A 26398-nucleotide genomic window follows, 5' to 3' on the forward strand; every position below is an offset into this window, starting at 1 on the left:
TCAATGGGGGGGGGGCTGTGCGCGTTCAGGGGTACACGGTGGACGTTCGGGACGTTCGTTGCAGATGGGTGGGAGAGGACAGTTCGTGCGAGATCTGTGCGGCAGGCACGGTAATTGATGGGGGCGCCTGAAAAGACAGATGAGCCGGAGCCGACCGGAGGAGGGAGCGATTGGAATTGCTGTTCGCGCGACTGAAGAGGGAGGGATAGGCGAAACAGGGGAAATCAGTAACGGTGTGGAGGGTTGGAGAACTTGGTCGGGCGGGGAAAGTAGTGGGAGGAGTGGGAGAAGTGTCTGTGTGCCGATTGGGAGGCGGGAACGTTGCCCGTCGGGACTGCGCAAAATCAGAAAGACAGAATGGAAGGTTGTGTGTATGTGTGTGTGTGTGTGTGTGTGTGTGTGTGTGTGTGTGTGTGTGTGTGTGTGTGTGTGTGTGTGTGTGTGTGTGTGTGTGTGTGAGTGTGAGTGTGTGTTAAAGAGCACAAGGAAAACGTTGCGCAAAGACAGTGTATGCGACGTTGTGTGTGTGTGTGTGTGTGTGTGTGTGTGTGTGTGTGTGTGTGTGTGTGTGTGTGTGTGTGTGTGTGTGTGTGTGTGTGTGTGTGTGTGTGTGTGTGTTAAAGAGCACAAGGAAAACGTTGCGCAAAGACAGTGTATGCGATGCAGCAAAGCGACGGTTTACGGATGTTACCTGAAGTTACCTCGCATACCTGCTGCGGTGAGCCGCCGGTCTTACCAACCGGAAATCGCGCAACCCCCGCTACTCTAACCGCGAGGGGGGATTAGTGTCCACACGCTCTCAAGGGTGCAAACCCATGCATGTACTCACGGTACCGCGAGGCCCAGGCACTCCTACGATTCCTAGCTCCGCGTCGCTACTCCTGGCCGCTAAGTCCAAGCTCCCGCCCAATCCTCGATGAAATTCTCACCTACGAGCGAAGAAGAAAACAACAGAGCACAGGGCGGCAGCAGGGGAGTGTCACGAACAAGAGCGAAGGAACATGTTAGCTCGGCGGCGCGCGACGAGCAAGAGCAAGCACGCAGCCCAGTCCCAGCCCAATTAACTATACTAGGGGTTGCGCGATTTGGGAGAGAGACGGAGGGTGGGCGACCACGAGCAAGTAAACAGGCGGGGGACGGCATGGGCGCATGCATGACGGCAAATGCAAATGGGGTGTCAGCACCATGGGCTGGCGGGCGGAAACCCCCCGCTCCCCACTCCATGGTGCGACGGAGGCGGCACACGCTAGGTACTCCCCTCATGCGGCCATGTAGCACCAGGTCCAAGTACACGCACAGCTTATGGGGACGTCGATGCCGCGGGGCGGCGGCATGGGGAGGGTGGGCCCAAAGTCAGTACAGGTTATGGCGCAAATCAGAGGAACGCGGCAAGCAGGAGGAACACGGCGCGCCCGAGGCGCCACAAGGCCCACAGCCCGGTCCGGTGTGTGTGTGTGTGTGTGTTAAAGATCACAAGGAAAACGTGTGTGTGTGTGTGTGTGTGTGTGTGTGTGTGTGTGTGTGTGTGTGTGTGTGTGTGTGTTTGTGTGTGTGTGTGTGTGTGTGCAGTGCCGGAATCTTGTAGATGGCTTTAGGCCCCCGGCGTCTGCACAGCGTAGATGACCCCGCCCGCGCCATCTACGCCCAGAAAATTTTCCCTAGGGACACGCCCCCCAAACCCCCAAAACATCCCTGTCTAAGATGCCGCCAAATCCGCCCAAAACGTCTACACTCCGTAGAGGCGCGGCCCCAACCCCCCAAAAAATTCTCCACCTTCGGCGGATTTGGGGCAAATTTCTACAGCGTAGATGGAAGATACGAGCCTACAGCGCATCATGTCCCCATGCAGCGGCGCCTCATTCCCAACTCGCCTGCGCGCGTGCCTGTGTGGGTGGTTCTGGGCCTACCCTGCCTGGCTGTGGTGCTGAGCTGTTTTTAAGACGCGCGTGCCTCTGTGCCCCCAGGGAGCTCTTCGTGAGCCCGGACTCCGATACCGTGCGCAACACCCACCGACCAGAGGGGTGGTATGGGGTGTAGGATTGGTCCCGCCGCCGGTCACCCCTCCGTGGATTGGATTGGCCAGAGTAGGATTGGACCCAGCACTTGAGGATTGGGTTTGACCGGCCAGGGATTGGAACACCACTTTGGAGGATTGGGTTTGGGACGGCAGGGATTGGAACCAGGCTTTCAGGGATTGGGATAGGAACGGCGAGGATTGGAACCCGGACCTCAGGGATTGGGATTGGAGGTCGCGGCACATAGGATAGGAAGTCGGTCTATCCCGGGGTGACCAGAGGATCGGTAGGATCGGTACCCCACTACCCCATACCACCCCTCCGTACAGTAACTCCGGCGTTCGACCAGCCGCGCGCTCTTGCACTGCCGTTGCAAATTGTTTGCCGTCTGCTGGGGTCTGGGAATCAGCTGCTGGTGCACCCTACGGGATTTCACCAACCTGCCTTAACCCCCTCCCATCGCACTGCATATCATTTCGACCACCTTGATGCCGTCCTGCATGGGGTGGGTCGCCCCGGCGCGCTACCCTTCCAACCGGGGCAAAGGATGTATCAATTGCGTTGGACACCTCACCTCCGCCAGAGCTGCTGCTGGGGAACCGAGCACGGGAAACGATTCACGGGGCAGGCAGCAATGGGCAATTGGGGCAGCTACGTACGACCCCCATGCTCTAATATGAGCAAGCGGCAATTGGTGAACGCAGGACACATTCCTAAGCGTTTAAGACCTTAAAAATTCCGCTCGCAATAATTATGCTACCCTGATTCGGGCAGCCCTCAAACTTTCCTCTCGGCGGCGGTAGCGACCGCTTCTCTTCTACGTCGGTTTGTAGATTTAGAAGTCAAAGTTACACCTTCAATAGTTATCCCTAGATATCTAGCCCACACGGCAAGCCATGCAGACCGCAACTCAGCGGCAACCACGACTCTGTGGTGGCGTCGGCAGGTAGGCTCCTTGGTTCTTTGCAAAAATGCTACAAATTGCACTGACGGTGTCCAGTTGTGACGTTGGGGGACTCGACACGAGAATTCACATGTGGCTTGCACTGCGGTTGCTTCGGCTTGTGCGCAGGCGCTTCCAGGCGCTGCTACCGCGACCAGGAGTTAGGACATGCGTCATAGTGCCGAGCAAGGGCAGCGCCTCGGGCAGCAGCGACAAGGTTGGTTGTCAGTGCGGAGGCTTGTGGTCGCGGTCGCGTGGAGTGCTGCCAGCGCGTTGCCCACGCTAGCATCAGTGGAAGCTTGGGACCCTGCAAAATTGGGGCATTCACAACCGCGTTTTCCGTTTTGCCGCCGACCGCCCGTTCTTCCACGCACTCTCACTCGTGGTTGCAGCGCTTGCCCGCCTGGCTGCTGGGCTCGGCGGACAAGAAGGTGCTCCAGGACATGCGCTCGCTGGAGTCCCTCATACAGCGCGACGCCCCCGAGCCTGAGTACGCGGCTGCGGCTGCTCCGGCTCAGCAGCCCCTTGCCAGTGAGGCCGGGAATCACGACGTGGACCCCGATGCCCTGCGGGAGCGCCTCGCATCGGCCGCAGCAGCCTCCACCTCGGCGTCCTCATCCTCATCAGCCAGCTCCTCGCACCACACGGCTGAACATTCTGTTGGTGCTGGCTCCTTAGCCCACTATGCTGCACCCAGCCCCGTCGAGCCAGCGGCGTCCGCACACAGTTCTCATCAGCCACCTGCGGCGGAGGCAGCCGGGATACCCGCAGCAACGGCGGCCGTCAGCGCTGGGCCCGGCCATGAGGTGCCCAGCGCGGTGGCTTCAAGCCATCAGTCGAGTGGCGTGGCAAGCGGCCCTGCCGCGGGCGGCCCGGCTGCTCCGGCGGTGGTGCCAACGGACACGGCCATCCCCGGCTCCATCTGGATCCTGTGCTGCATCTCGGCGGCGCTCACGTGCGCCAGCTGCGTGTTCAACACCGCGCTGCCCATCTACATGGTGCGACCAGGGTCTAGGTTGGATACGTTGACTGGGCACGGGGCCGAAGTATTGAGCGGCTGCCGCAGGTGGCAAATTGCTTGTCAGCACTTAACCGCTCTACCGGCCCCCTCCCCAGGTGAGCGAGCTCAAGATGTCGATGCGGTCCATGGGCATGTTCGAGGGGCTGCTGGAGGCGTTCTCCTACGTGGTGCGCATGTGCTCAGGTGAGGCGGCGGGGCTGCAACTGGAGCAGCGAGGGCTGATGATTGACTGCGGGCAAATGGTACGGCCGCCTGGCGTGGCCAGACGCGTAGTTTACCGGCGAGTGGGGACTGATGCGCGGGGGCACAACTTGGCGCACACGGTCTTCTACCACCGGACGGGCCACGGCAACCTACACCTGCGGAGCTACCTGGGGCTGGGAGGTCGGGTGCGGGGCAAACTGGCCAAGGGCAACTGTCGGGCATTCAAGAGAGATGAGTGGGCAGCGGTAGCATGCTGTATGCGCTGTTTCTTTGGCACATTGGCAGAGGTCACTCACTCTCTGCGCCTCAACGTTGACGTGTAGGCGTGGTGTCGGACCGCATGAGCAGCCGCAAGGCCGCCATTACGCTGGGCTTCGCGGCGGGCGCCATGGCCAAGTTCGGCATGGCCAGCGCCGGCACCGTAGGGCTGCTGTTTGCAGGCAAGGCCGTGGACCGGCTGGCCAACGGCATCCAGGTGCGGGCGGGGGGCTACGCGGCAGTGGGGCTTCAGGAATGGAGGCGGTGGCGAGGGGACATGCCAAGTGCCTCGCGGGGTGGCATGCCAGGTGCACGGGCATGTAGGCGGGGGCTTTCTTGAGGTTCATCAGGGGACAGGGGCACAACCGAAGTATCTGCAAGGCTTACCTCGTGCGTTTCCCTCCCACGACGCAGGCTGCACCCCGTGATGCGCTCATTGGCGACCTGTCGCCGCCCGGAGTGCGCTCCGCCTGCTTCGGGCTGGCACAGTCGCTACGCAAGTGGGGCAGCGCGGTGGGCGCGCTGGCGGCGTTCTTTCTTATGAAGGCCTCCAATAACAACTATCAGCTCATCTTCTACTCGGCCGCGACTGTGTCCCTGGCCGCCTGCATTGCATTCGTGCTCTTCGTGCCGGCGCACACGCGGACGCCCACGCCCGCGGCTGTGCCGACCGCCATTGCCAGCACACTCGGCGCGCCGGTGGACGGCACGACTCATCCTGGCTCTGCTGCGGCGGCGGCAGTGCCTGGCCCGTTCGCGGGTGCGGGGGAGTTCTTCCGCAGCGTTGCGTCCATGGGCAGCGACTTCTACCGCATGCTGGGCGTCATCTGCCTTTACGCGATGGGCCACATCAACGAGTCGCTGCTGGAGGCGCGCGCCATGGAGGTGGGCTTCGGCAAGGCCGAGGCGACGCTGGTGGTTGCGGCGCTGGCGGCGGTCACCTTCCTCACCGCCTTCCCGCTGGGCCGCCTGGACGACAAGTACGGCGCCGGCACAACCTTTGCAGTGGGCATCAGCGCCCTCATCGCCGGTGACCTGGTGCTGCTGCTGAGTGGGCCGCACCCCATGGCGCTGTTTGCGGCCTGCGCCTTCCTGGGCGTGCACTGGGCGGTCATCCAGGGCCCGCTGCTGTCCATCGTGTCCGGCCTGGCGCCAGCGAACCTTCGCGGCACCGCCTTTGGCATCTTCTATACCGTCATGGCCGTCACGGCCGTGGCCGCCAACACCATGTATGGCAGCATCTGGCACACGTACGGCGCCAACGCGGCCTTCGCCACCAGCGCCGCGCTCATGACGTGTGTGCTAGTGGCGCTGCCGCACATGCTGCCAGCGGCCGCGCGGCGGGGCGCTGCTGCCGCGTCGGTGGCACCGCCTGCAGCCCCAGCCATTGGCCTGCCTCTGCCGGGCAGTGGCGACGGCGGTAAGGGGCCAGCCACCGGCCCCATGCCCGCGGCGGCATGAGGCGAACGTGTGTTCGGCGGCATTAGGCAACCGTCGCTGCAATGCGGCCATGTACCATAAGCGTTTTCGTGTGGGGATACCCGTACTGAGATGACGTGTGTGACAGAGAGGAGCGTCGGGGTTGTTCGCAGCCTTGTGTGTGTGTGGAGGGTGTAATGCTTGCGCAGGACATATAACGACGTTGGGCAGGGGGCCATCCCGACGTTTTGAGTTGTTTGTCTGACCTAGAATTCGTCGACTTGGCTGGGGTGGGCTGCACGGATCGGCCGCTTTGGTAGAGAATGAAAGTGCCCCTCTGGAATTGTTGTTCTGCATTGGACCTGGCAGGAGACTGGAGTGTCAGAAGCAGAGTGACGCGGTATATCCAACCAGCCTTGTTTTCGTTACAGTCGTTTGTCAAGTTGTCAGGCTGTGTCAAAGTGACAAGCCGCAGTTAATCTCAACAGTGGCGACAACTCGGCTGCACTGCAACCAACCTGCTTTTCCTGGAAACCGACCCCGGCTATGTCCGGGCGATGAGGTTGTTCGGCCTCAGAGAGTGGCGGGGCTCAGCCCCTTTTCCCGTGGCCGGGGAACACTTGTCCTATGATTTGGATGCGGCATCACCTGACAAAGGGCCCGTGCAGGCTTCAAGTACAGGATACACCAACTCGCTCATGCCAGCAGCCCCGTGCGCGCAGCCAGAGGCCCCATTACAATGCTAGAGATTGTGAGATCACGTCTGTTGTCGCGCAGCGAACCGTCTGTCATCCTGCTTAAGCACGGACGACCCAGGGTCCGCTAGGTATTCAACTGCCCGGTGAGCTTTGCCAGCCGCGCTTATGCCATTAACCGGTCTAGCTGTCCGCCATCCAGCCGTCCCGCTTGCCGGCCGCCACCAGCTGGTCCAGCACCTTGCGCGCGGCCGGCCCGTAGTCCATGACCTGGGGGGCGCAGGTAAGGACCGGTCAAACAGCGAGGGGTTGGGTACTTGCATGGACGACCAGTCGAAACGAGAGGGGTGGGACACAAAGGGGATGCGCCCCTCACGGAGTTCCGCTGACTTCCTGCAACAGCACGATGCGAACTCACCCATGTCTATTACTACGCTGACCGGCCGAGGTCGGTTTAATGAGAAAGTTTTCACCAACCCATCCGCTCACCTCCTGCTCCACCGCTGAGCGGATGCGGCTCATGCCCGCTGCCATCTGTGTGGACGACACCACGCCCTGAGCACTGAGCGCACCCAGCAGCAACACCACCGGCGCCACCGCCGCCTCCAGCTCCGCGTCACCGCTGTCGTGCCCGTTGGCGGCCGCCGCAGCCGCGCCGCCCGTCTTGCCGTGGTACCGGTTGCAGGCCAGTTCAGCTGCGTGACAAGGGACGTATACGGTAGCTGCCATCAATGGAAGAGGACTGCACCAGCTTCCAAAAGCAGCCTCCATGGGGTCGTGCGCTGCTCTTGACCCCGTGCGTGCCAGCCCTTACGCCCTCTCTCTCGCGCGCACGCACCCGCCGCCACCACGGCCTCGTGGTTGTAGGCCGCCGCGTCCAGGTCGCGCAGGCAGCGCGCCACCTCAGCCACGTCGTTGCTGGTGCCGTACTCGGCAATGGCGTCCCGGATGGCCTGCCGCACCGCGCCCAGCTCCAGCGCGCCGCCGTGCCAGCAGTTGACCAGGCGCTCAATGCCGTGCCGGGCGCCCAGCATGATGCCCGCGTTGCGCACCACCGCCACGCCCAGGCCCTCCGCGTCCAGCGACGACAGCACCTGCGCGCACACAGGGTGTAATGACACACCCGTTCGGGACACGACCCGCAGCGGAAGGCGCCATGTCCCTGCAGTTGTCTGGCTTGCCCGCCACAAGCCCCGCAAGAGTCCTCCAAGTCCTTCCCTGCTGTTGCCCCAGTCTGTCGACACCCACGCTTTGCACGCAAAAAACACTTGTCCTCGTGTGAGACTGCACATGCATGCTCCGCGGTCTTTCACGCCCACCCACTACAACCGCCCATCCTTCACACTGCTCCACCCGCCTCTCTCGCATCCCATTGACCGCCTCGCATTCTGCTGCCCGCCTCTTTCCTACAAACCAATCCGCCCATGCAGGCGCCACGCCATGCAGGCTCTCCCGCATAGGGCACGCCCAACCCAGCCCTGACAAGTACAGGAGTTCTACGGTGTCGTCTTCACCCCCATCACGCCGTTGCGGCGCACTTGTCTGGCCCGCAACCATCTCCGCCTATGCAGCCCCTCGCAGCCGCCCAGTAACATACGCCATGCGTGGGCCCGCCCTCAGCGGCCGCACCTGCGTGAGGAAGGCGGGCGGCAGCAGCTCGTCCACCACCGCGCGGCCCAGGAACAGGCTGAGCAGGTGCACGGCGTCCGGCACGTCCAGCACCAGGTCGTCAGCGGCAGCCAGCAGCCGCGTGAAGCCCGCGGCCAGCGCACTGTGGGCAATGACCTGAGCAGAAGGGGGGGGGTTACATTCATTATTAGCTATGAAATGGTAGGCGGTAGGGGGCGTCTACCCCTACCGTAGACCCCACCGCCCCCCTTGGTGAGCGGAGAGGGTCATGGAGGTATGGCGAAGAGCCGAGGGATACTGCAGCAGCTACTTTCAGCAGGACGTCCGACCCCTGGCAGCCCTGGTCCCTCACCGAGGGCGTGAGCGCCACCAGCAGCTTGGACACCAGCTCGCGCTCGCGGTCCTTGCGGTCCAGCGACAGCGACACAGCCGCCTTGACAAACAGAGGGTGCAGGCCCGGCTCGTCCAGACCCTTCAGCCGCGCTGCCACCTCCGCTGAGTCCTGTGAGTCGAAGTACTCCCGCACAGCCGCCAGCGTCACCGCCTTGAAGGCAGACACACCAGGCGGCATGGCCACCGACACACCGCGCCCGCTCGGCGCCGCGCCGCCGTTGCTGGCGTTGGGCGTGCTTGCGCCAGTGGAGGCAGCACCACCTGCAGAGGCAGCAGCGGAGCCGATGGCAACGCCAGCAGCGGCCAGCGCCGCGGCGGCGTTGTCGCCCACGTCCTCCGCTTCCAGGTCGTTGAAAAGCTTGGCCGCGGCGGCCGCGCCCATGAGCGCCGCGAAGCGCTCTCCCGCCTGCGGGTTGTCCAGCACCGCGTCCGCCAGGTTGTCGGCCACGCGGCGCAGGCCCTTGGCCAGCTGGCTGGCTGACACCTCACCCGTGGACGACAGCCTGTGCGGTTGGGCGGGAGGAGGCGCCATGGCGGCAGTCAGTACCGCCGCAAGGGAGTCCTAAAGGCTCGACAGCGCTTCTCAGCCAAGCCGCTGTGCAACGTGTGGCCACTCAGTAGACCAGTCCGTGCAACCCCCTCGCCCTAACCAAACCGCACCTGCCCAGCAGCGCCACCACGGAGTCCACATTGGCAGCGCTCTCAATGGCCGCCAGCAGCGCCTGCTTGACCAGCTCGTGGTGGAAGAACGGCACGCCCAACTCGCGCAGCCGCCGCGCCGCCTCCGCTACGTCGCGTGAGGCGCCCAGGTACTCGGCTAGCAGCGAGCTGATGGCGGCCTTGGTGTCGGTGTGGCTGGTGCCCGCGCCTGGGGAGACGCAGGCACGATAAGATTGTAATAGAGTTCGAGGCTGCCAGGAGCAACCACTCCCCGCAAGCCTCAATGCCGAACCTGTCTCCGGCCCGTCCCACCATGCGGCACCGCGCCCCAACCCTGCAATGGGCATCATGCCGAAGCCGGTGCACCACTCGTATTGAGTGCCGCCAGCTGCCACGCACTCACCCGAGCCACCCCAGCAGCGCAGCACCTTCTCTGCACTGTGCCGCGCCGCCAGCTGCGTCTCACAGCGTTGCCGCAGGTCGCGGCAAGACGGGTCCGCCTCCTGAGTTCACCAGGCATAGAGGGATGAGTACCATGAAGTAAAGGCAGGTAAATCACATTCATGGCGAACGATCGCGAAGACACGCTCTGTCCTAGAGTGCTGCAAGCACAACCCGCTGTCCCAGCTGTGCACACTCACGGGGTCGATGTGTGAAAGGATGGCGGGCGGCAACACGTCGTCCACCACGGCGCGCGTTACGAAGCGGCACAGCAGCTCGGGTGCGTCCGGCACGTCCAGCACCAGGTCGGGCAGCGCGGCGAACAGGCTGGAGAAGCCCTTGGCCACCTGCTCCGGAGCAATCACCTACGGGAGTGCGGGTGCAGGACGCCGGTGGCTCGTGCAAAAGAGACAACCGAGCCATGGGATTAGGAGCGGACAGGGTGCGCGTGGGACAACCGCAGGCGGGAGCACAGGACAAAGTTATGGTATGCAAGAACTGTGCAAACGCTTGCCCAGCGCGCCGCCGGCCCACCTCGGCGTATAGCCCCGACAGCAGCGTGCTGGCCATCTCACGCTCGCGGTCCTTGCGGTCCAGCGCCGTGGTGATGAGCCGCTTCACAAAGTAATGCGCCAGGTGGCTGGCGCCCAGCTCCTCCAGGCCCTCCACCACGTCCGGCACGGAGCCGCTGCTGAAGTACTCCTCCACCAGCGCCCGCACCGCCTCCTTATACGCCGCCACCTCCTGCTTCAGCGCCGCCTGGTGGTTGCGCATGAGCACCACGTGCTTCTCATCCTCCTCCGAGTCATAGTTGGGGTCGTTGCGATCAAGCTCCTCCTCAGCTGGGGCCAGGAACGGGGCGGAGTGCAGGGGCGCGCGCTGTCAGGGCATTACTGCTGTGCTGCACATAACGCACTGCATGCACGCGCAAACCATGCGCGACCTCAGAGCTAACAACCTACCTCCGACGGTCAGCAGGGAGCCCCACGTGTACTTGCCGCCGCCGCCACCCTTCTTGGCACCGCCCGGGCCCTTAGCTGCAGTGGCAACGAAGAATGAAGACGATGGCAGGGGGGGTACCCCACCGGGCGCGTATCCTCAGGCAGCGTATGCATACAACGCCGGGTAACCCTTTGGAAATGTCCCTGCTCTCTGGCGCGATCAGCCCTACGCGTGCCCCCCACTTGTACAAGGTACACAGGCGCAGCACACGCACCAGAGCGACTCTTGCGCTCGCCGGACGCAGCCGCCGCTTTATGGTTGGCTGCCGCACGCGCCTTGGCTTGCTCTGCATCGGCATAGGAGCACGAAGCTCGTCAGACCGGGCTGCTAGACTTGAATTGGGGCTTCAACCAACCATGTACTCCGCAGTCCTTGTCAGCACCGCAAAAGCAGCTCCGAGACCACCCCGACGAGCCCAATTGCAACAAACATTCTTATGGGTCATTACACTGCACGGCACGTATGCGGGTGCGAGTCCTTGAAGCTGCCCGGCCGCCCCGGCGATCGCATTCACCTTGCGCCTTGTCGCGGAGGGCCTGATCCAGTGCCACCCGCTGCTCTTCCGTCAGAAACGGAGCCGGGGCAGCCGCACTAGCGGGGGCCGCAGCCTCGTCGCGCATGGCGAGCCGGGTTCTTCTGCACAGGCTCTATGTTACTTAAAAAAATCGTAGGCGACACTCTGAAATGGGCGTTTGTGAATTGGTTCCGTGCTTTTCTTGGGCGTATGGAACGTGGGCGTTTGTAAAGAAAGGCTCGACATGGGAGCACTGCACGATCGGTCACGATCCCCCTTGCGTAGTACTAGCTTACTCTTCTGGCGTGCAGTAGGCAGTTAGTCCATGCGAATCGTCTGGCCTTGTGCGGGGCTTTCTACGTGACACAAGGATTTAGGCCCTGAGTGCCCGATAGCTTTGCCCCAAAGCGGTGGACCATGTCGCTATTCAAGTCTAGCCTGCCTGCGGGCTTCCTATTCCCCTATCGGCACCCCAAGGCCAAGGGGCTTGTTGAGGGCACGCTTTATGGACTGGGCTCCCTGTTTCGCGGCGTGGGCGCCGCGCTGGATGAGCTGGGCTCTATGGTTCAGGGCCCTCAGGGTAGTGTCAAGGACCACGGTGCGTTTGCAGGACAGTGGGCGTGCTGGAACACGTTAATCGCATCCTTGCTTCGTTCTGCTTACTGCGCGCAGTCCAGCCTAACCTGGCGTTTGCACCAGTGCACCGCAAGCCGGATGTGCCCGTTAACGCGGGCCAGGTGGTGCCCGCTCCACCCGCTGCTGCTCGCACGCTGAAAATCAAGGAGGTGGTTGTGCCCAACAAGCACAGCACCGCGTTCGTGGCTGCCAACGCCAATGTGCTCGGGAACGTTAAGCTGGGGGCGGGCTCATCGGTGTGGTATGGCGCCGTGCTGCGCGGTGAGTGTGTGATACGCAGAGGGGGGAGGGGAAGAAAGGCGAGGTAGCAGGTCGGGTGGTCGGGGTCGCGGGCTTTGGTTTTCGACATGGGTGGGCGGCGTCCTGTGTTTGTGGCCATGACGAACGGGCATACGCGTAGTCGTTGTGGGGGCGTGTGGGGGTGCGCTTTGAACGGTCTATCTGCGCTCGCCGGCCTACCCAATGCCGTTGCGTATGCGGCGACCGGGGGAGTCTAAACCCATGCGAAATACACCAGGGTGTATTGGTCCCAAACTTGTGGATTGCTGCAGCAAGGGAAGTGGCTGTATCATTGGGACGAAATGCAATGAGTGGGCTCAAGCGTCAGGAGGACGTTTTGGCAGGCGACGCCTCGCGACGCAGTACCACATATGGGCAGGCCGCTGACGCGTACCCGCTTCCGCCCACCAGGTGACGTGAACGGCATTGAGGTGGGCGCCAACAGCAACATCCAGGACAACGCCATCGTGCACGTGTCCAAGTACAGCATGGACGGCACGGCACGGCCCACCGTCATCGGCAACAATGTGACCATTGGTGAGGCACGCCGTGAGGGATCGGGGGGGGGGGGGGGAAAGGCACGAACGCGTCTGCATACTGGCATGAAAGGGTTCCGCGTCTACGCTGGCGCGCAAACATCACGGTACGCGACGCGACGCTCACGTAAATTCTGTTCTTTGGGTCTTTGCAGTGCCACGGCGCCACGCGTGTTAGAACCTTTGTGTCTCACACACCCCATCCCCAACCCCACACACTCAGGCCACGCCGCCACGGTGCACGCCTGCACCATTGAGGACAACTGCCTGGTGGGCATGGGCGCCACCGTGCTCGACGGAGCGACGGTGAGGGAGCGGGGCGGAAGCCATGGTGCTGGTCGCTTGTGTATGTGCCATCTATCTCTTGAGGTCTGATAAACCGCATGTACCTCCGCTTACGCACGGACAGGTCAAGAGCGGCTCCATCGTGGCTGCCGGCGCCGTGGTGCCGCCCAACACCACCATCCCCTCGGGCCAGGTGAGCCGCGCTCTGCGCCCAGCTTTGCCGTACATCTAGTGCGTGGTGCTCTGCATCTAAATGCAAGCTGCGGTTGACGCAAGCAATTGCTTGTTATGGGCGGCCATTGAACGTGGTGCATACGGATTGTGCCTTGGTCCAGGTGTGGGCCGGCTCGCCCGCCAAGTTCCTGCGCCACCTGGAGCCGGAGGAGGCCAGCTTCATCGGCAAGTCTGCCAGCTGCTACGCCGAGCTGTCCGCCATCCACAAGTGTGAGTGCGGCTCGCTGTCGTCCTCTCGCGCACGTCCTGTGTGTCTGGTTGTCTTTGCCGTCTAGCATCCGCCATGCCAACCCTTGCACCTTCCCCCAACGTCCTGCAGTCGAGCAGAGCAAGACGTTTGAGGAGCAGTACACGGAGAGCTGCATCATCAAGGACCGCGCCGCTCTGGCCGACCCGTCAAACTCAGTGCACCAGATGTGGGAGTACGACAGCCAGACGGCGTTGGTGGCCCGCGCCAAGAGGTAGAGAGAGGAGCTGCAAGGGCTGCTGCGGTAGGCATGCACTGCAGGCAGGCAGGGTTGCCATGGCAGCAGTCGAGGTGAACGACACGCGCGTAGGCTGTCATGCGTTCGGCGTTGAATGAGTACGGTGCACCGCACCAACAGCGGCTAATTAAAGTAGCGGAAGTATAGTTGAGACAACCACAGATTTAAGTAATGTAGCGTCAATGTACCGTGGGGCATGGGCGCCCCAAACCTATTTAAATGACTCCCTATCTCTCTTTCACTCTGAAACCCCCAGCCTGAGTAATTCTACAAAACTGCTTGGTCAATCAGTTCTTGCCTCCAGCCTGGACCAGCGGTTGCTTTTCGAGGTCATCACTCTTCTCCTGAGTCAGGACCGCCGCGGGGGGCGGGCTCGTCTGCTGAATCTTCTGGATGTTGTACCACGTCACGCCAGCGAACGCAACGCCGTAGCCGAACAGCTGCAGCGTTGTGACGGGCGACCTGCAGGGAACCACAGCAACTGGGATCAGTACATGTGCTGCATTTGCAGATTCACACAGCGCCAGTCGACTCACCCGTACAGGAGGACCGAGAGCATGATTAGTAGCCAGTCCTGTTGTTGAGGAAGTTAAGCGGTGTCATCACATCAGTGGGTGGTGTGGACCACCAGGGGGAGGGTAGGAAGCCAGTTGCCAGACCCCATGCCCTGAAAACCCGTGGGACCCCCCTTGAGCCTGACGAAAACGGCCTAAGGAAGGGGGTTTTACTCAACCATCTGATAAATGAGAGGTGCCAGTGGACTCCTCTTGACAGGCTCTACCCGCCGTGGGCCTTCCACATGACTTTGGAACGCGCGGGACTCCATCCAAGGCAACGTCCAGACCCACCCCACCCCGCGCGAGGACAGCAATACACACTCGGTCGTGTCCATAAGCACATAGGATGAACCAGCAACGCACACCCAGTGTACGTTCCCGCGAAGCGGCCTTGGGACCCTGGCATGCTAGTGCACATATGCCGACATGTCTTGACGTTTCCCAGCCACAATGCAGGAACGGACTGCCCCTTGCTGCACATGCGCTTGTTATGGCACTACAAGCACAGTTGCATCATGTCGTGCTGGATTTGGCCCGTATGACTGCATTTTGGGCTCCTCCCGAATTCCGTCATGACACCGTCCCGAAACCCGGGGACACCCCAAGGACGACGACCGACGCCCCAACCTCGACCCCCGAAAACTTCCTCAGAACTTTCTCAACCGTTCAAATCTGAAAGCAGATTCTGAACGCTGCGTTGAGCTGTAGATTTCAGGCACGGGGTTACTCTGCGGTTGTCCTACTACCCCTGGTGTGGACGGTCATCTGAGTGACGCAACTTCCTAATTGCCCATATCACTCAAGCCAATGTTACCTTGATGACGCCGGCGATGTTCATGGTCAGGGCGCTGGAGCGCCCAATAAGCAAGAACACTGACATGTTCAGTGCTGCGGCAGGAAAACAGCGAAGGCCGTTAGAACCGCGAGGATATGATTGCTTGCCTGCGTGCCGGACGTGTCGTAGAAACGTTGCGCGACAAGAAACAGCATCCCCCGCAAGCGCAGGCCACTCACCGAGCGCGGCAACGCATGACAGGCTGATCAAGCCGTAGGGCACTTGCAGGTCGGTGGCGGCGAACAGCTTGGGCGCCTCGATGAAGGTAAAGGGGAAGCACAGGAACAGGAAGCAGGCGGGCGCGATGTAGTAGAGCGTAGTCACGGGGTTCAGCTTGATGCCGCGGGCCTGCAGACAACGGGTCATATATGCCACCAGGGTCGAGTTTAGTGCTGCACACTGCGCCATTGAAGTCCCATCATTGCGCGCAGAGTGCCAGGCTGTCCATTACCGTAGTGTCCCTTTCCGTGTCCCTACATCGCCTTTTACCGGAGCCCCCAGCCCTGCACCTGCCCTAGTTCCATTGTCCGCCGCTTTGACCCACCTGCAGCAGCAGCTGGATGAGCACTAGGCGGAAGGACTCGGTGACGATGGAGCCCATCTGCAGCGTGAAGCCCAGCAGGTCGAACTGGATCTCACCTGCAGCATGCGCAGCATGTAGCAAAACCAGGCGTCATCAGGTTTGAATGCAGCGGAGCAGGAGGGGGCAGCCAAAAGAGGCAATAGAAACAGTAACATGAACTGGACGAACCGAACAGATACTGGCCGCACGATGCAAACGTTAACACGCGCCGTTTCCGCCGGCCGGGCATGCGGCCACCCAACCCCGCCCTCCGCGCCAAGCCGCGGGTCGCATAGACTCACCGTACGAGGCAGTGCCGACACCAATGGCCACCACCACCAGGTTGGCCGCGTAGCGGAAGCTGTAGCGCTCCGTGCCCAACAGCAGACCCGTGAGGAACACGGTGACAGGCATTTGGGCCTGTTTCCAATTCAGCGCGCGAGGGCACAGCACATCAAGCACGAACGCCAGCATTCCGTCAGGCTCGGCAGCACACTTCGACCGCCGATGAGCAAGCAAGCGATGCCATGTTTCCTTCCTCAGCCGCCAGCCGTTTTCTTTGCAAACCGCACCTTGACCATCTGGATGAAGGACACGGACAGGTACAGGTAGGCGGCGTTGCCCAGCCACAGCGTGCCGCTGAACAGCGCCGCTATGGGCACCACGTTGCTGCGAGGTGCGGGGGGCGTTGGGACGTTACAACAGAGCCCGGAGAGGAGCGATATTGTTGGCTGCATACTGCTGTTTGCTCACGACAAATTCATACTTACATACCCTACCCCGGCCGCTTTACTCACTTGAAGTACATGGTGTTGTCCATGTCTATGGCCTTGACAAAGCCCAGCTTAATCAGCGCAGTCGCCACAGCCGAGCAGAAGGCCATGTGCGACAAGGTGAGCGCGATAGGAAAGTGGAAACCAGCGAAGTCCAGAATGTACCTTGGGGGGGGGGGGGGGGTACAAGCAGTGCCAGGGCCCTATGTGGTTCAGGTACTGGATCAGCATTGGTTAATCAGCATAAGGCGTCGGATGCTTGTGAGCCCCGCAGTTGCGAGGATTGTTGAGAATTCGCGTGGAGGCTGAGCAGGAAGGCACGCGTGCACTGGCCATGCTCAGTCTGGTAGGCTCACGGTAAGCACATCCCCGACAACTCAATGCGCGCTCAGCCCCATAAGTACTTACTTATTGACCAGGATGACCACCGCCGACAGGAAAATCCATAGCACAGTGTACCTAAAGCATCGGGCATCCGTCGTGTCAGGACCGGGCCCGGATATATGTGAGGCACTCTAAAATCACTACCCAAGCACTGAGCAACCATTGGTACAAGCAAACACCACGGAGCGACCCTTCCTTCCCGATCGGCATTGCAACAGCAAGTGCTGAGCCTAAACTAATCCTCGCCATATCAAGCTCATACTGGACCTACCCATATGTTACAACATGTTGCATGTACGCCGATTGGCTCATTCTTGCGAAATCCTTTGTTTCAGTATGTTTGCAAGTTTGGTGTAGGTGTAGTTTGACGTCTCTGTTGTTAAACAGTGATATGTAAATTGATGGGTAAAATAGAACCTCAACCCTCTGGAAGAGCGACACATAGTCCCAATACCCTACCCGGGATGGGTCGTGGTTGCCAGCGCCAGCACTGGCGTGACTGTGTGATGGGACAGTGTCAAGGCAGGTTGGTAAAGTCCCGTAGGTTGCAGCTGATTCCCAGAACCCAGCAGATGACAAACAATTTGCAACGGCAGGGCAGTCACTGGCGTGACTGTGGAGTGTGGGGCTCTGACCTGCAATGCCGCCCGGCGTGCGGCTGGGTTGGCAATGCCCCTGTGCCAGGCGTGTGGGCGGGATATGTGTGATGGGGACCGCCGGCACTACTTTTTTGGGACTGTGTTGTTGCTCGGGCGCTGCGGGAGAACATGGCTATGGCAATGATGGGGTCCCCTCCTGACACGGCTGATGACTGTTTCTCCCGTGCTGACCTATGGTTGGTGCAGCCGCCTGCTGGGCTGGCGCCGCCGGTGTGGGATGTAGTGTGTTTGGCTGCGCTGTCTGCCCTTGACTCGGGCCGGCAGCAGGTGATTATGACTGGCTTGCGTGTGCGTCGGGCTCTGACGTCTGCGGAAGTCATGCGCATCAGTGTGTCCATTATTGCTGACTTCTGGGGCCGGCTGCAATCGTATGTTAGCCTCGGCCTCCGCCCGAAAGCCTGGGCCGCGATGCCTGCGCACCACCCGTTCCTCTCGCGGGGTGCGGGTGACTGTGTGCTGCTAGTATAGTATTGCCTGATGATGTGGGCTCCCCGTCCCCCTCGCCTTAATTTGCTGTGGGAGCGGTGTGCCTCTGGTGTATGCGCTTTGGGTGTGGGGCGTCGACGTGGGCGTCGCCGGACTACGTGCCCAGTGTACCTGCGTTGACACCTCGCCGGTTTGATTGCGCTTCGTGCGCTAGTGCGGTTTGCTGTACGTTGGTGGGGCTTTGGCGGGCCTTGGCTTAGCTTCGACTCGCTGTGCAGCTGCCGAGACACGCTTTACGCGAAGACCTGTTGCACGGTTGTGGAAGGTCGGTAGCCAACTGGGGGGAGGGTGGTTTCCCTTCGGGCCGGAGATGGTCCCTCTTGACCTGGGTGCTGGGCACCCTTGCTTGGCCGGACTGTCCCTTCTTTGTAGTATCGCAACCATAGGCTTGGCTGGGTCTGAAGTGCTTGACAGAGGGCTCTTTCTCATCGGGCCCTTTCTCATCGGGCCCGAAATGGTCCCTGCCCTTGCGTGGCTGGCCAACGACAATGAGCCATGCATGGACACTGCCCTCCCCTGATATTGCGGGATATCTTGCTTTCTGCTGCGCCGGAGGGTCCACTTCAGCAAGGCGCATGCCCAGGTCAGAGGCCACCATAGACAGCTGCGCCCGGCCATTGCTTTGTCACAACCATCCTGCAACCATCTGCCGGTTTGTGCCTTGCTCTTCACCGGTCCCTTCACTTTCCCCCACAACCGAATTAGGTCTGTAAGGGCAGCCGAGGTTGGTACTCAGAGGGACAGGACAGGCTGGACAGCAATCCTACTCCAGCCATCGGCTCATCGCTACCAGAACCAGAACGGAGGGTGGGAAGCTCCACCGACTCGGCTAACTCGGATGGGGGGGGGGGGGGGGTCGGTCGCCAATCCACCATTTTTCGGCTAACCTAACTAGTGCAAGCGCCCCCGCTTCGGCAAGCTGAGGTATCCGACTCGGCAACCTACTTGTTGGCAGACGGGTGGACATGTCCACAAGTCGGTCCGTCAGAATGTGTTCCCAAGGCGGATCATTTCACATAGCGATAGAGCTGACCGATTGGCACCAACCTGACAAAAAAACTAAGGGGTTCTGAGGTTTTTTGGGGGGTTGTACGGCAGGGGGGACCGGTCGGTCGGTCGCACAGGGGGTTCGAGAGGTTTTGTGGCATGGGGTAAACAAGTTTGTTCCTAAACCCCCCTTGAACCTTCCCTTCAATCCCTCCACAAAAATCGCTTGTGTTCTGCTGCGGCAGGTAAGACCGACAACACGTCTGCGTTCGTTTCCGCCGTCTCCACCGAGTGAAGCGGAGACGCGGCTCCATCTCGTCCCCTAGCCCTCAGCGGCTGCGACCTGCCTTAACTCTGTCCCATCGCACAGACCTCAGCGGCTGCGACCGCTCCTCTTCCTGCCACTCGCTTGCCGCTGGAGTTTCCGCCAAGAAACCTGTACATGTGGAAGACTCGTCTTCTGCGAACCGTCACGGTTTACAAACACAGGTCCACTCATGCAAAAAGGCTGGCCCTCTGGAGGCCTCCTGACCATTGCCTGTGAGGCCACACAAGCACTGCATCTAGCTCAATCAAACATGTAGGCTGCTCACTTGCTGCCTGTCCCGCAAGCCGCCCGCCATGGGCCTTGCCACCTCTTGCTCCTGCTATACTCTTTGCTCCAATCGCTGGTGCTCGTTGCTCCTCCCCACTGGCACTTGAAGTGCAAAGGTTTCCACAGCACCAACATCGCCCACATCGAACTCAAAACTGTAACCAACGCATTTACTTCTTCTTGCCACCGGCGCCCTTGCCCTCCTTCAGCTTGATGACCTCGCCGGCGTACCGGATACCCTTGCCCTTGTAGGGCTCCGGCGGGCGTTGCCGGCGGATGGTGGCGCAGAAGTCGCCCACCTTGACCTTGTCCGCGCCGCTGATCACCAGCGTGGTGTTCTTCTCCACCTGAGTCGAGGCAAGCCGACCAACAGGGGCCAGTTTCAAGGGACACGAGGTGCAACACAGCGAACAAAGTCCGTGAACGACGGGACTAGTGCACTATGACACACAATCAGTGCAGGGAGCGACACACAGAGAATAGAACCGAAGCACATGGAACACACACGCACGCAATCCTAGAAACCCCCTTTCATTTGCCGTGGCAACAGGTGTCCCCTCCCGCTGGCTTCGCCAACCAGCAGCCTTACAGGACCAGCGGCTTCCGAGTCAGCATAGAGCCCCCTTCCCCTTCCCCTCAAGCGCTACTCACCACGACCTTCAGGCCCTCCGGGATGGCCAGCACGCGGGGCTTGCTGTAGCCCACGTTCAGGGTCAGATCCTTGCCCGCCACCGCCGCACGGTAACCCGTGCCAACCTGCGTCGCGCCAACGCCGAGCCACACTTGAGACCCCAGACAGCAATACCCCTACTGCACGCCTGGAATAATGGCCAGATTCACAGTGAGCAAACAAACCCCGCCTGTACCGTGTCACCCTCAGCTACCCAGTCAGCGCAGCCTAAACCTTGCTCACCATCTCCATGCGCTTCTCAAAGCCAGTGGAGACACCGACCACTAGGTTGTTCACCAGGGACCTGCAGAACCAAGCCAAATCTGTTAGCTGTCTTTATGTTGCCACAATCCGCGAAACAGGCGAACGACTTGCTCCTCACCGGTTCAGGCCGTGCTGCGACATAGCCACGCGGTCGTCCGCCAGCTTGAAAAGCTTGAGCTTGCCATCGGCCTGCAGACCAGGACGCCGTCGTAACAGGTTAGAGCGTCCGCTCGGTGCCCTCGCAATTCGTGGCTCCCAGCGGCGACCCCAGTCCGCGACCACACACACCTGCTCAATCTTCACCAGGGGTGACAGAGTCTGCTCCAGAGTGCCGTTGGGGCCCTGCATGTCCAAAGCGCATAGTTGAAGGGCTGCCCAGAAAGCAAGGAGCCGACTACTGCTTGCAGATGTGGCACCAGCCTGACCTTGACGCGGACCAGCTGGCCCTCCAGAGTCACGGTCACGCCCTTAGGAACGGTGATGGGAGCGCGGCCAATACGCGAGTCCTTGGCAACCACGCATAGCCGGCTGGAACGGCTGACAGCCGCCGCCCGGAAGGGCTTAACACGAGTGGTCAGCATTTTTAGACCAGTAACAACCTAGACAAGGACTGACTTGTTGCTGTGAGCTGGAGTGTATGTGGAGCCGTCCATGCCAGTCGGGGCCAATGCAGAGTTTGTTTCAGGCTTTCAGCAGCGTATGATGATTCTCTTACTTATAAATTTGGCCATGTTAGCCAATGCCAATTAGTTCCTGAGCCTTCCTAGTTTGCAAAGTACATGGACAAGCGCGCTGCGGACGGGGCCGCAGGTGGCGCGCCAGCACCAGCACCCAAGCGTGGCAGGTACATATTGTAGATATCAGTGGCGTACCGTGGCCATCAATCGCGCAGAAGCCTTGGCGATCTGCTTTGGTGCTGTAATGGCGTGCCAGTAGGGTCGTCGTCACCAGCATGCTTGGTTACTGGTGGTTTGATGCACGTCGTCCTGCAGGTGGGATGCGGGACCGGACCCTGGCCATGCTCGGGCCCCAGTACCAGGGGTACCTGGCAACCCGGCAGCGGCAGCGGCAGCGTTGGCTGCTGCCGTGGCAGCCAAGTATGCGCCGCCAATAGGCGTGCGGCCGCCGGCACCGATGCTGGGTATTCCGGGCCTGGGTCTGACCCCCGGCGCTGCGGCGGCCGTTGCCCAGGCTGCGGCCGCTGCGCTGCAGAAGCTGCCACTGGCGACGGCTGCGGCACCATCCGGGCTACCCGCTGCGCCTGCCACAGCTGCAGGGGCTGCGGGCGAGGCCGCGGCAAAGCCCTCGTTGAGCCTGGAGGCTCTGGAGAAGGCGAAGAAGGCGTTACAGCTTCAGAAGGAGATCAAGGAGAAGCTTGCCAAGTCCAAGCTGGCGCAGGTGGGGGTGGTGACGCGATGCTGGGCGTTGTGTACCATACTGACTTTGCTCGTGGCCCATGCAGCTGGCATCCAAGCTGCAGCCTCCCGCCGCACCGGGAGCAGCGGTGACGAATGGCGGAGCTGCTGTGCCACCATCGGCAATACCTGGTGAGTCTAAGTGGGCATACGATATTGCAAATGGTTTTTCTGATGGGCCATTTGTTTTCCGGCATGCACGGCGCCTCACGATTGATGTGCGCACGCCATTCGCGCTGTAACACAGGCGTGCGGCCGCCCCTGCTGCCCGGTCTGGGTGCTGCTCCGCTTGCGCCCCCCATCAGACCGGTGAGTACATCGGGGAAGTACGTCATTGACGGAACACCGTTCGGGCGGCTTCAGTGCTCTGCCGCAGGTGCGAGTCGACCAAACTTGCGTACAGTAACCCAGCATCCAAAGCCATCTCTCTGTGTGCGTGCTGCACTTGCAGCCTCCTGGCATCACCAGCGTGCTGCCGCCTCCCCTGCTTCCGCCGGTCGCCCCTGAGCCGGAGGAGGAGACGGGCGCCTTCCACGACCCCATCCTGGACCGTGGTGCAGCGGGGCGGCGCGGCGAGCGGCGGCGGCGCGCCGGCTTTGACTTCGTGCAGGAGGGCCGCTTCCAGCGCGAGGCGGAGCTGTTCAGGTGCGGGCAGTGCCGGCTGGCGGAGAGGTTTAGCCAACATGGTTAGACACACGGATGCACAAAACCAGGGTGCACGTTTTGTTAGCCACCCTCAGCGCCTTCCCTTCTGCGCCCCGCCCGATTCTTGTTGCATAGATTCAGCATGCACCGGATCCGAGCCACCGCCTGCTCCTGTGTGCCCCGCCCGCAGGATGAAATCGCAGCTGGGCTCGGGCGCCTTCCGTAAGGGGGCGCCGCGTGTGAGCGGCCCGCTCAGTGGACCCGGCCGCCTGCCGCTCCCCGGGGCTCCGCCGGGGTCTGCAGGTGGTGCAGGCGGCGGTCTGGCGGGCCTGGACGCCAACCTGGTGCCGCTGGGCGTGCGGGAGGTGGTGCCGCAGCGCGAGGCCACGCCCGTGCCCGAGGTGCGGTGCGGCGTGATGCGGGCGACAATACGCGGGGCGAGTAGTCTATTTCGCCTGCGACTCTTTGTCTTGGAGCCTTGCATTGCAATCCTCGCACGATGCCACCCGCAGGCCGAGCCTGTCCCTGCGGTGGAGTGGTGGGACCGCGGCCTGCTGGCGCACGGCTCACTGGACCAGGACGTGCCGGAGCTGCCCGCGGCCGCGCTGCTGCCGCGCCTGCTGCCGCTCAAGGAGGCAAACGGGGAGGGCCCGCACGGCGGCGACAGCGGCCGCATGGACGAGGGCGAGGGCGAGGACGGGCTTCGCGTGTCGACGCTGGCAGAGGCGGCGGAGGCCACGGCGGATAGCAGACAGCAGCTTGCCGCTGCGGCGGCTGCAGCGGCGGCGGGGCAGCTGGGCGCCTTCCGTGTGAAGGACGCTCGGGTGGGTTCTAGGAGTGGTGCATTCAGGCCAATGTCTTAGAGACGGCTGTTGACAGCTGTTGTACATGTGTTTGCTCCGACTGTTGATTCATACCCCGCCCCTCCGGCCATCGTATCATGAGTCATGTCCGGGAATCCTCCCCTCCCCTCCACCTCCTCCAGATCACCATCTACGTGGAGCACCCGGTGCCGCTGGACCCGCCCGCCGAGGCGCCGCCGCCTCCGCCGCAGCCGCTCAAGCTGACCGCCAGGGAGCTGAAGAAGCTGCGCACGCAGCGGCGCTTGGCGCGAGACAAGGAGAAGCAGGAGCTCATCCGGCAGGGTGAGGGGCGCTTGTGGGGCACGTCAGCACATTGTGTGCACCCGGTGCTGTGTGGACCACATTTGTTACACGGACGTGTGCAGCGGTTGCTGGGCCTGTTCGCTTGCGCATCCACGTGCATTCGCGGTTTCGCAATTGCACCGCTGAAACTGTCTTCCCCACGCTCCCCCCTCAGGTCTGCTGGAGCCGCCCAAGCCCAAGGTGCGCATTGCCAACCTGCACCGCGTGCTGGGCACCGACGCCTCGCTGGACCCCACCGCCGTGGAAAAGGAGGTCCGCAAGCAGATGGCAGAGCGCCAGGTGCGTGCAGCAGAAGAGGGGCTGCCGGCGGGCTGTGTGCATGGACGATGGGTGTTTGTCGCCCATCAGAGCGCACAGGTTTGTTGCCAGGACAAGTGCCTCCTCATTTTCTACTTCTCTAATGCACATGCGGTCCACCCGCAGGCCGCACACGAGGACCGCAACCTGGCCCGCAAGCTGACTCCGGCGGAGCGCCGCGACAAGAAGCTGCGCAAGCTGTTCGGCGTGGCGGCGGTGGAGGCGGGCGTCACCGAGGTGGCGGGCGCCGGCAAGAAAGGCGGCGCCGCAGCGGCTGCAGCGGCCTCCGGCGCCGCGGCCGCTGCTGCAGGCGTGGACCTGGTGTGCTCCGTGTACCGGGTGGGGCGGCTGACGGACCCGCAGCACCGGTTCAAGGTGGACGCCAACGCCCGAGAGAACCACATGACGGGTGAGTGCACCCCCGCATATGCGTGGTGATGACACGACGCCGGTACGGTGTGTCCCTCGCCCTCACCGCCGCACCGCCGCCGTCCTGCTGACCCCCACCTGGCGGGCTGCAGGCATGACCATCGTCAGCGACGACTTCAGCCTGGTGGTGGTGGAGGGCGTGGACAAGGCCACGCGCAGGTGGGCGAGCTAGGGCGGCGCCTGTGTCCGTTGGACGTTGAACCTGCATTTGGAGGCCACGCTGGCTCACTACTATGGTGCTACAGTATCAGTAACAGCCGCACCGCAACGTGGTATGGCTCTGCATGACTTACTGCCTGACGCACTCCGTGCCGATCTACGGTGTATATCCCAAACCCCCTTCCGCCCCACAGGTACCTGAAGCTCATGATGCGCCGCATTGACTGGTCCACCGCGCCCGCCACCGCGCCGCCGCCCGGGGGCAGCCGCGACGCCAACGGGGACGCGGCCATGGAGGACGAGGACGAGGATGCACCGCCCAATGTGTGCACACTGGTAAGCCACAGCAAAGGGCTCTGCGTTCGTCCGTGAAGCCGATGGCAGGGCTACTGTGATGCAGGTCTTGTTCCTCGCCCACGTTCCCTGCACGGACAACGTTAGGCCGACATTGGTGCATGCGTCGAAGGGATACCGATGAAAGCTGTTTGCAAAAACCCAAACCCAACACGCATTGCACCGACAACGCTTGTTGCACCTGCGTATCCACTATGCGCAGGTGTGGCAGGGCACGGTGCTGCGGCGCGCCTTTGTGGGCTTCCGCACGGAGACGGTGCGCTCCGCCGCCGCGGGCCGCCAGCTGCTGGAGGAGCTGGGCGTGGGGCACTACTGGGACGCGGCGGCGGGGGCCACAGAGGGCGAGTCCGTGCCGTACACGCTGTGAGGGCGCTGCGCAGTGACAAGTGGGCGTTTAACGGTGCATGTGTGCGCGTCTTGCGCATTTCCGGGGATTGGAAGGTCCAGGTAGGCTAGGCGCCTAAGGCACTGGTAGGGCCCCCACATGCCGACGAAACCAGCAACTGGTGTATGCACAGTGTTTGCATCTGGCGCCATGATGGCGATGGACGTGATGGTGCTACGCATGGCGCTGGGACAGGATAGCATCTCATGACCACCCCGGCTCTTCCCGGGCTGCTCATTGAACATGTTCGGGCATGGGCACTGGCGCCTGTCACGATCCAAAGGACAAGGCAGTGGCCCGGCAGCGGATTGCAGGGTGCCCCAACGGATGGGTATTCCGGTGTTGTCAAGCCCCCGCTTTGTGACAGTTGCAATTTAGCGTTAGTGGCGAGCTGGCGGCGGAACGTGCTTCGAATTCCTTGGATGTGTGATGGGACAGTGTTTAGGCAGGTTGGCGAGGTCCCGTAGGGTGCAACTGACGCCCAGACCCCAGCAGATGGCAAACAATTTGCAACGGCAGGGCAGTAGTGCGCGGCTGGTCGAACGCCGGAGTTACTGTACCGACAAGTTGCTGGCTGGCCATGAAGTGTGCTAATGCGCATTCCTTGGATACCTCAGGCACGCTCAGGCAACTCCGGCCGCCTGATGGCCCTTGGATTGCCTGGGAGGCGGTGAAAGGCAGAGCTTGCATCTTCAGGGAGCAGCAAGAAATGGGCCCGAGTGCATGCCCTCGGCCCCTCGGGCGAGAAGCTTGGGCATTTCCGGAAGTGCATTCTCGCCGCATGGGGCTCAGTACGGTCCCCGAATCTCGCCTCCAATTTAGGGGGCGGAGCCTCTCCAAACTCTGAAACTAGGCGGCGTTGGTTCCCCGAATGCCGTGGGCGAGAACGTGGTTAGGCCCCCCTCGCTCGCGGCGGCGGCCTAGATGCAAGCCAGGGGAGGGCCAAGCCTCCCCTGATGCAAGCTCTGGTGAAAGGCGCAGGGCGCCTGGGCGGTCCGGGGCTGATAGAAGACCTGTAATAGCGCAGTGACCGGCACGGCAATGACGAATGCAACTCCTCTCGTTTAGCAATTCCCACACAACATCCCTCTTGGACTGGGGCTGCCACGGGCTGCCTTGATTGGCCA

At 62.0% G+C, this 26398-nt stretch overlaps 6 protein-coding genes across 6 annotated transcripts; 3 read left to right on the forward strand and 3 right to left on the reverse strand.

Annotated features, from left to right (window-relative positions):
- The first annotated feature begins 2743 nt into the window (after positions 1-2743).
- CHLRE_09g415750v5 (uncharacterized protein) lies at positions 2744-6268 on the forward strand. The gene is made up of 6 exons (XM_001696693.2): positions 2744-2961; positions 3088-3175; positions 3351-3956; positions 4075-4162; positions 4507-4658; positions 4856-6268. The coding sequence occupies exons 1-6, from the start codon at positions 2912-2914 to the stop codon at positions 5900-5902; spliced, it is 2031 nt and encodes a 676-aa protein (XP_001696745.1). The 5' UTR covers positions 2744-2911; the 3' UTR covers positions 5903-6268.
- Positions 6269-6273: 5 nt separating this feature from the next.
- CHLRE_09g415800v5 (uncharacterized protein) lies at positions 6274-11396 on the reverse strand. The gene is made up of 12 exons (XM_043066376.1): positions 11195-11396; positions 10895-10966; positions 10641-10715; positions 10213-10520; positions 9879-10043; positions 9641-9740; positions 9238-9445; positions 8537-9080; positions 8185-8340; positions 7394-7649; positions 7045-7250; positions 6274-6825 (listed from the first exon to the last, which is right to left on the reverse strand). The coding sequence occupies exons 1-12, from the start codon at positions 11298-11300 to the stop codon at positions 6739-6741; spliced, it is 2283 nt and encodes a 760-aa protein (XP_042921672.1). The 5' UTR covers positions 11301-11396; the 3' UTR covers positions 6274-6738.
- A 115-nt stretch (positions 11397-11511) lies between these two features.
- Positions 11512-13908, forward strand: CHLRE_09g415850v5 (uncharacterized protein). Its single transcript, XM_001696694.2, has 7 exons — positions 11512-11792; positions 11867-12091; positions 12521-12646; positions 12869-12951; positions 13055-13123; positions 13266-13374; positions 13484-13908. The coding sequence occupies exons 1-7, from the start codon at positions 11612-11614 to the stop codon at positions 13627-13629; spliced, it is 939 nt and encodes a 312-aa protein (XP_001696746.1). The 5' UTR covers positions 11512-11611; the 3' UTR covers positions 13630-13908.
- Positions 13909-13910: 2 nt separating this feature from the next.
- Positions 13911-17166, reverse strand: CHLRE_09g415900v5 (uncharacterized protein). Its single transcript, XM_043066377.1, has 10 exons — positions 17032-17166; positions 16785-16835; positions 16401-16541; positions 16176-16272; positions 15906-16023; positions 15586-15680; positions 15221-15389; positions 15021-15094; positions 14186-14223; positions 13911-14111 (listed from the first exon to the last, which is right to left on the reverse strand). Exons 1-10 carry the CDS (start codon positions 17070-17072, stop codon positions 13937-13939), a joined length of 999 nt encoding a protein of 332 aa, XP_042921673.1. The 5' UTR covers positions 17073-17166; the 3' UTR covers positions 13911-13936.
- Positions 17167-19054: 1888 nt separating this feature from the next.
- CHLRE_09g415950v5 (uncharacterized protein) lies at positions 19055-21060 on the reverse strand. Its single transcript, XM_001696777.2, has 6 exons — positions 20847-21060; positions 20710-20763; positions 20540-20610; positions 20401-20461; positions 20139-20243; positions 19055-19834 (listed from the first exon to the last, which is right to left on the reverse strand). Exons 1-6 carry the CDS (start codon positions 21000-21002, stop codon positions 19658-19660), a joined length of 624 nt encoding a protein of 207 aa, XP_001696829.1. The 5' UTR covers positions 21003-21060; the 3' UTR covers positions 19055-19657.
- A 92-nt stretch (positions 21061-21152) lies between these two features.
- CHLRE_09g416000v5 (uncharacterized protein) lies at positions 21153-26342 on the forward strand. Its single transcript, XM_043066378.1, has 13 exons — positions 21153-21265; positions 21414-21819; positions 21884-21968; positions 22084-22145; positions 22288-22481; positions 22672-22882; positions 22994-23305; positions 23467-23626; positions 23802-23926; positions 24071-24353; positions 24466-24532; positions 24727-24868; positions 25089-26342. Exons 1-13 carry the CDS (start codon positions 21201-21203, stop codon positions 25251-25253), a joined length of 2277 nt encoding a protein of 758 aa, XP_042921674.1. The 5' UTR covers positions 21153-21200; the 3' UTR covers positions 25254-26342.
- Positions 26343-26398: the final 56 nt, after the last annotated feature.

Source organism: Chlamydomonas reinhardtii, chromosome 9 (assembly GCF_000002595.2).
Source record: "Chlamydomonas reinhardtii strain CC-503 cw92 mt+ chromosome 9, whole genome shotgun sequence".
NCBI lineage: Eukaryota > Viridiplantae > Chlorophyta > Chlorophyceae > Chlamydomonadales > Chlamydomonadaceae > Chlamydomonas > Chlamydomonas reinhardtii.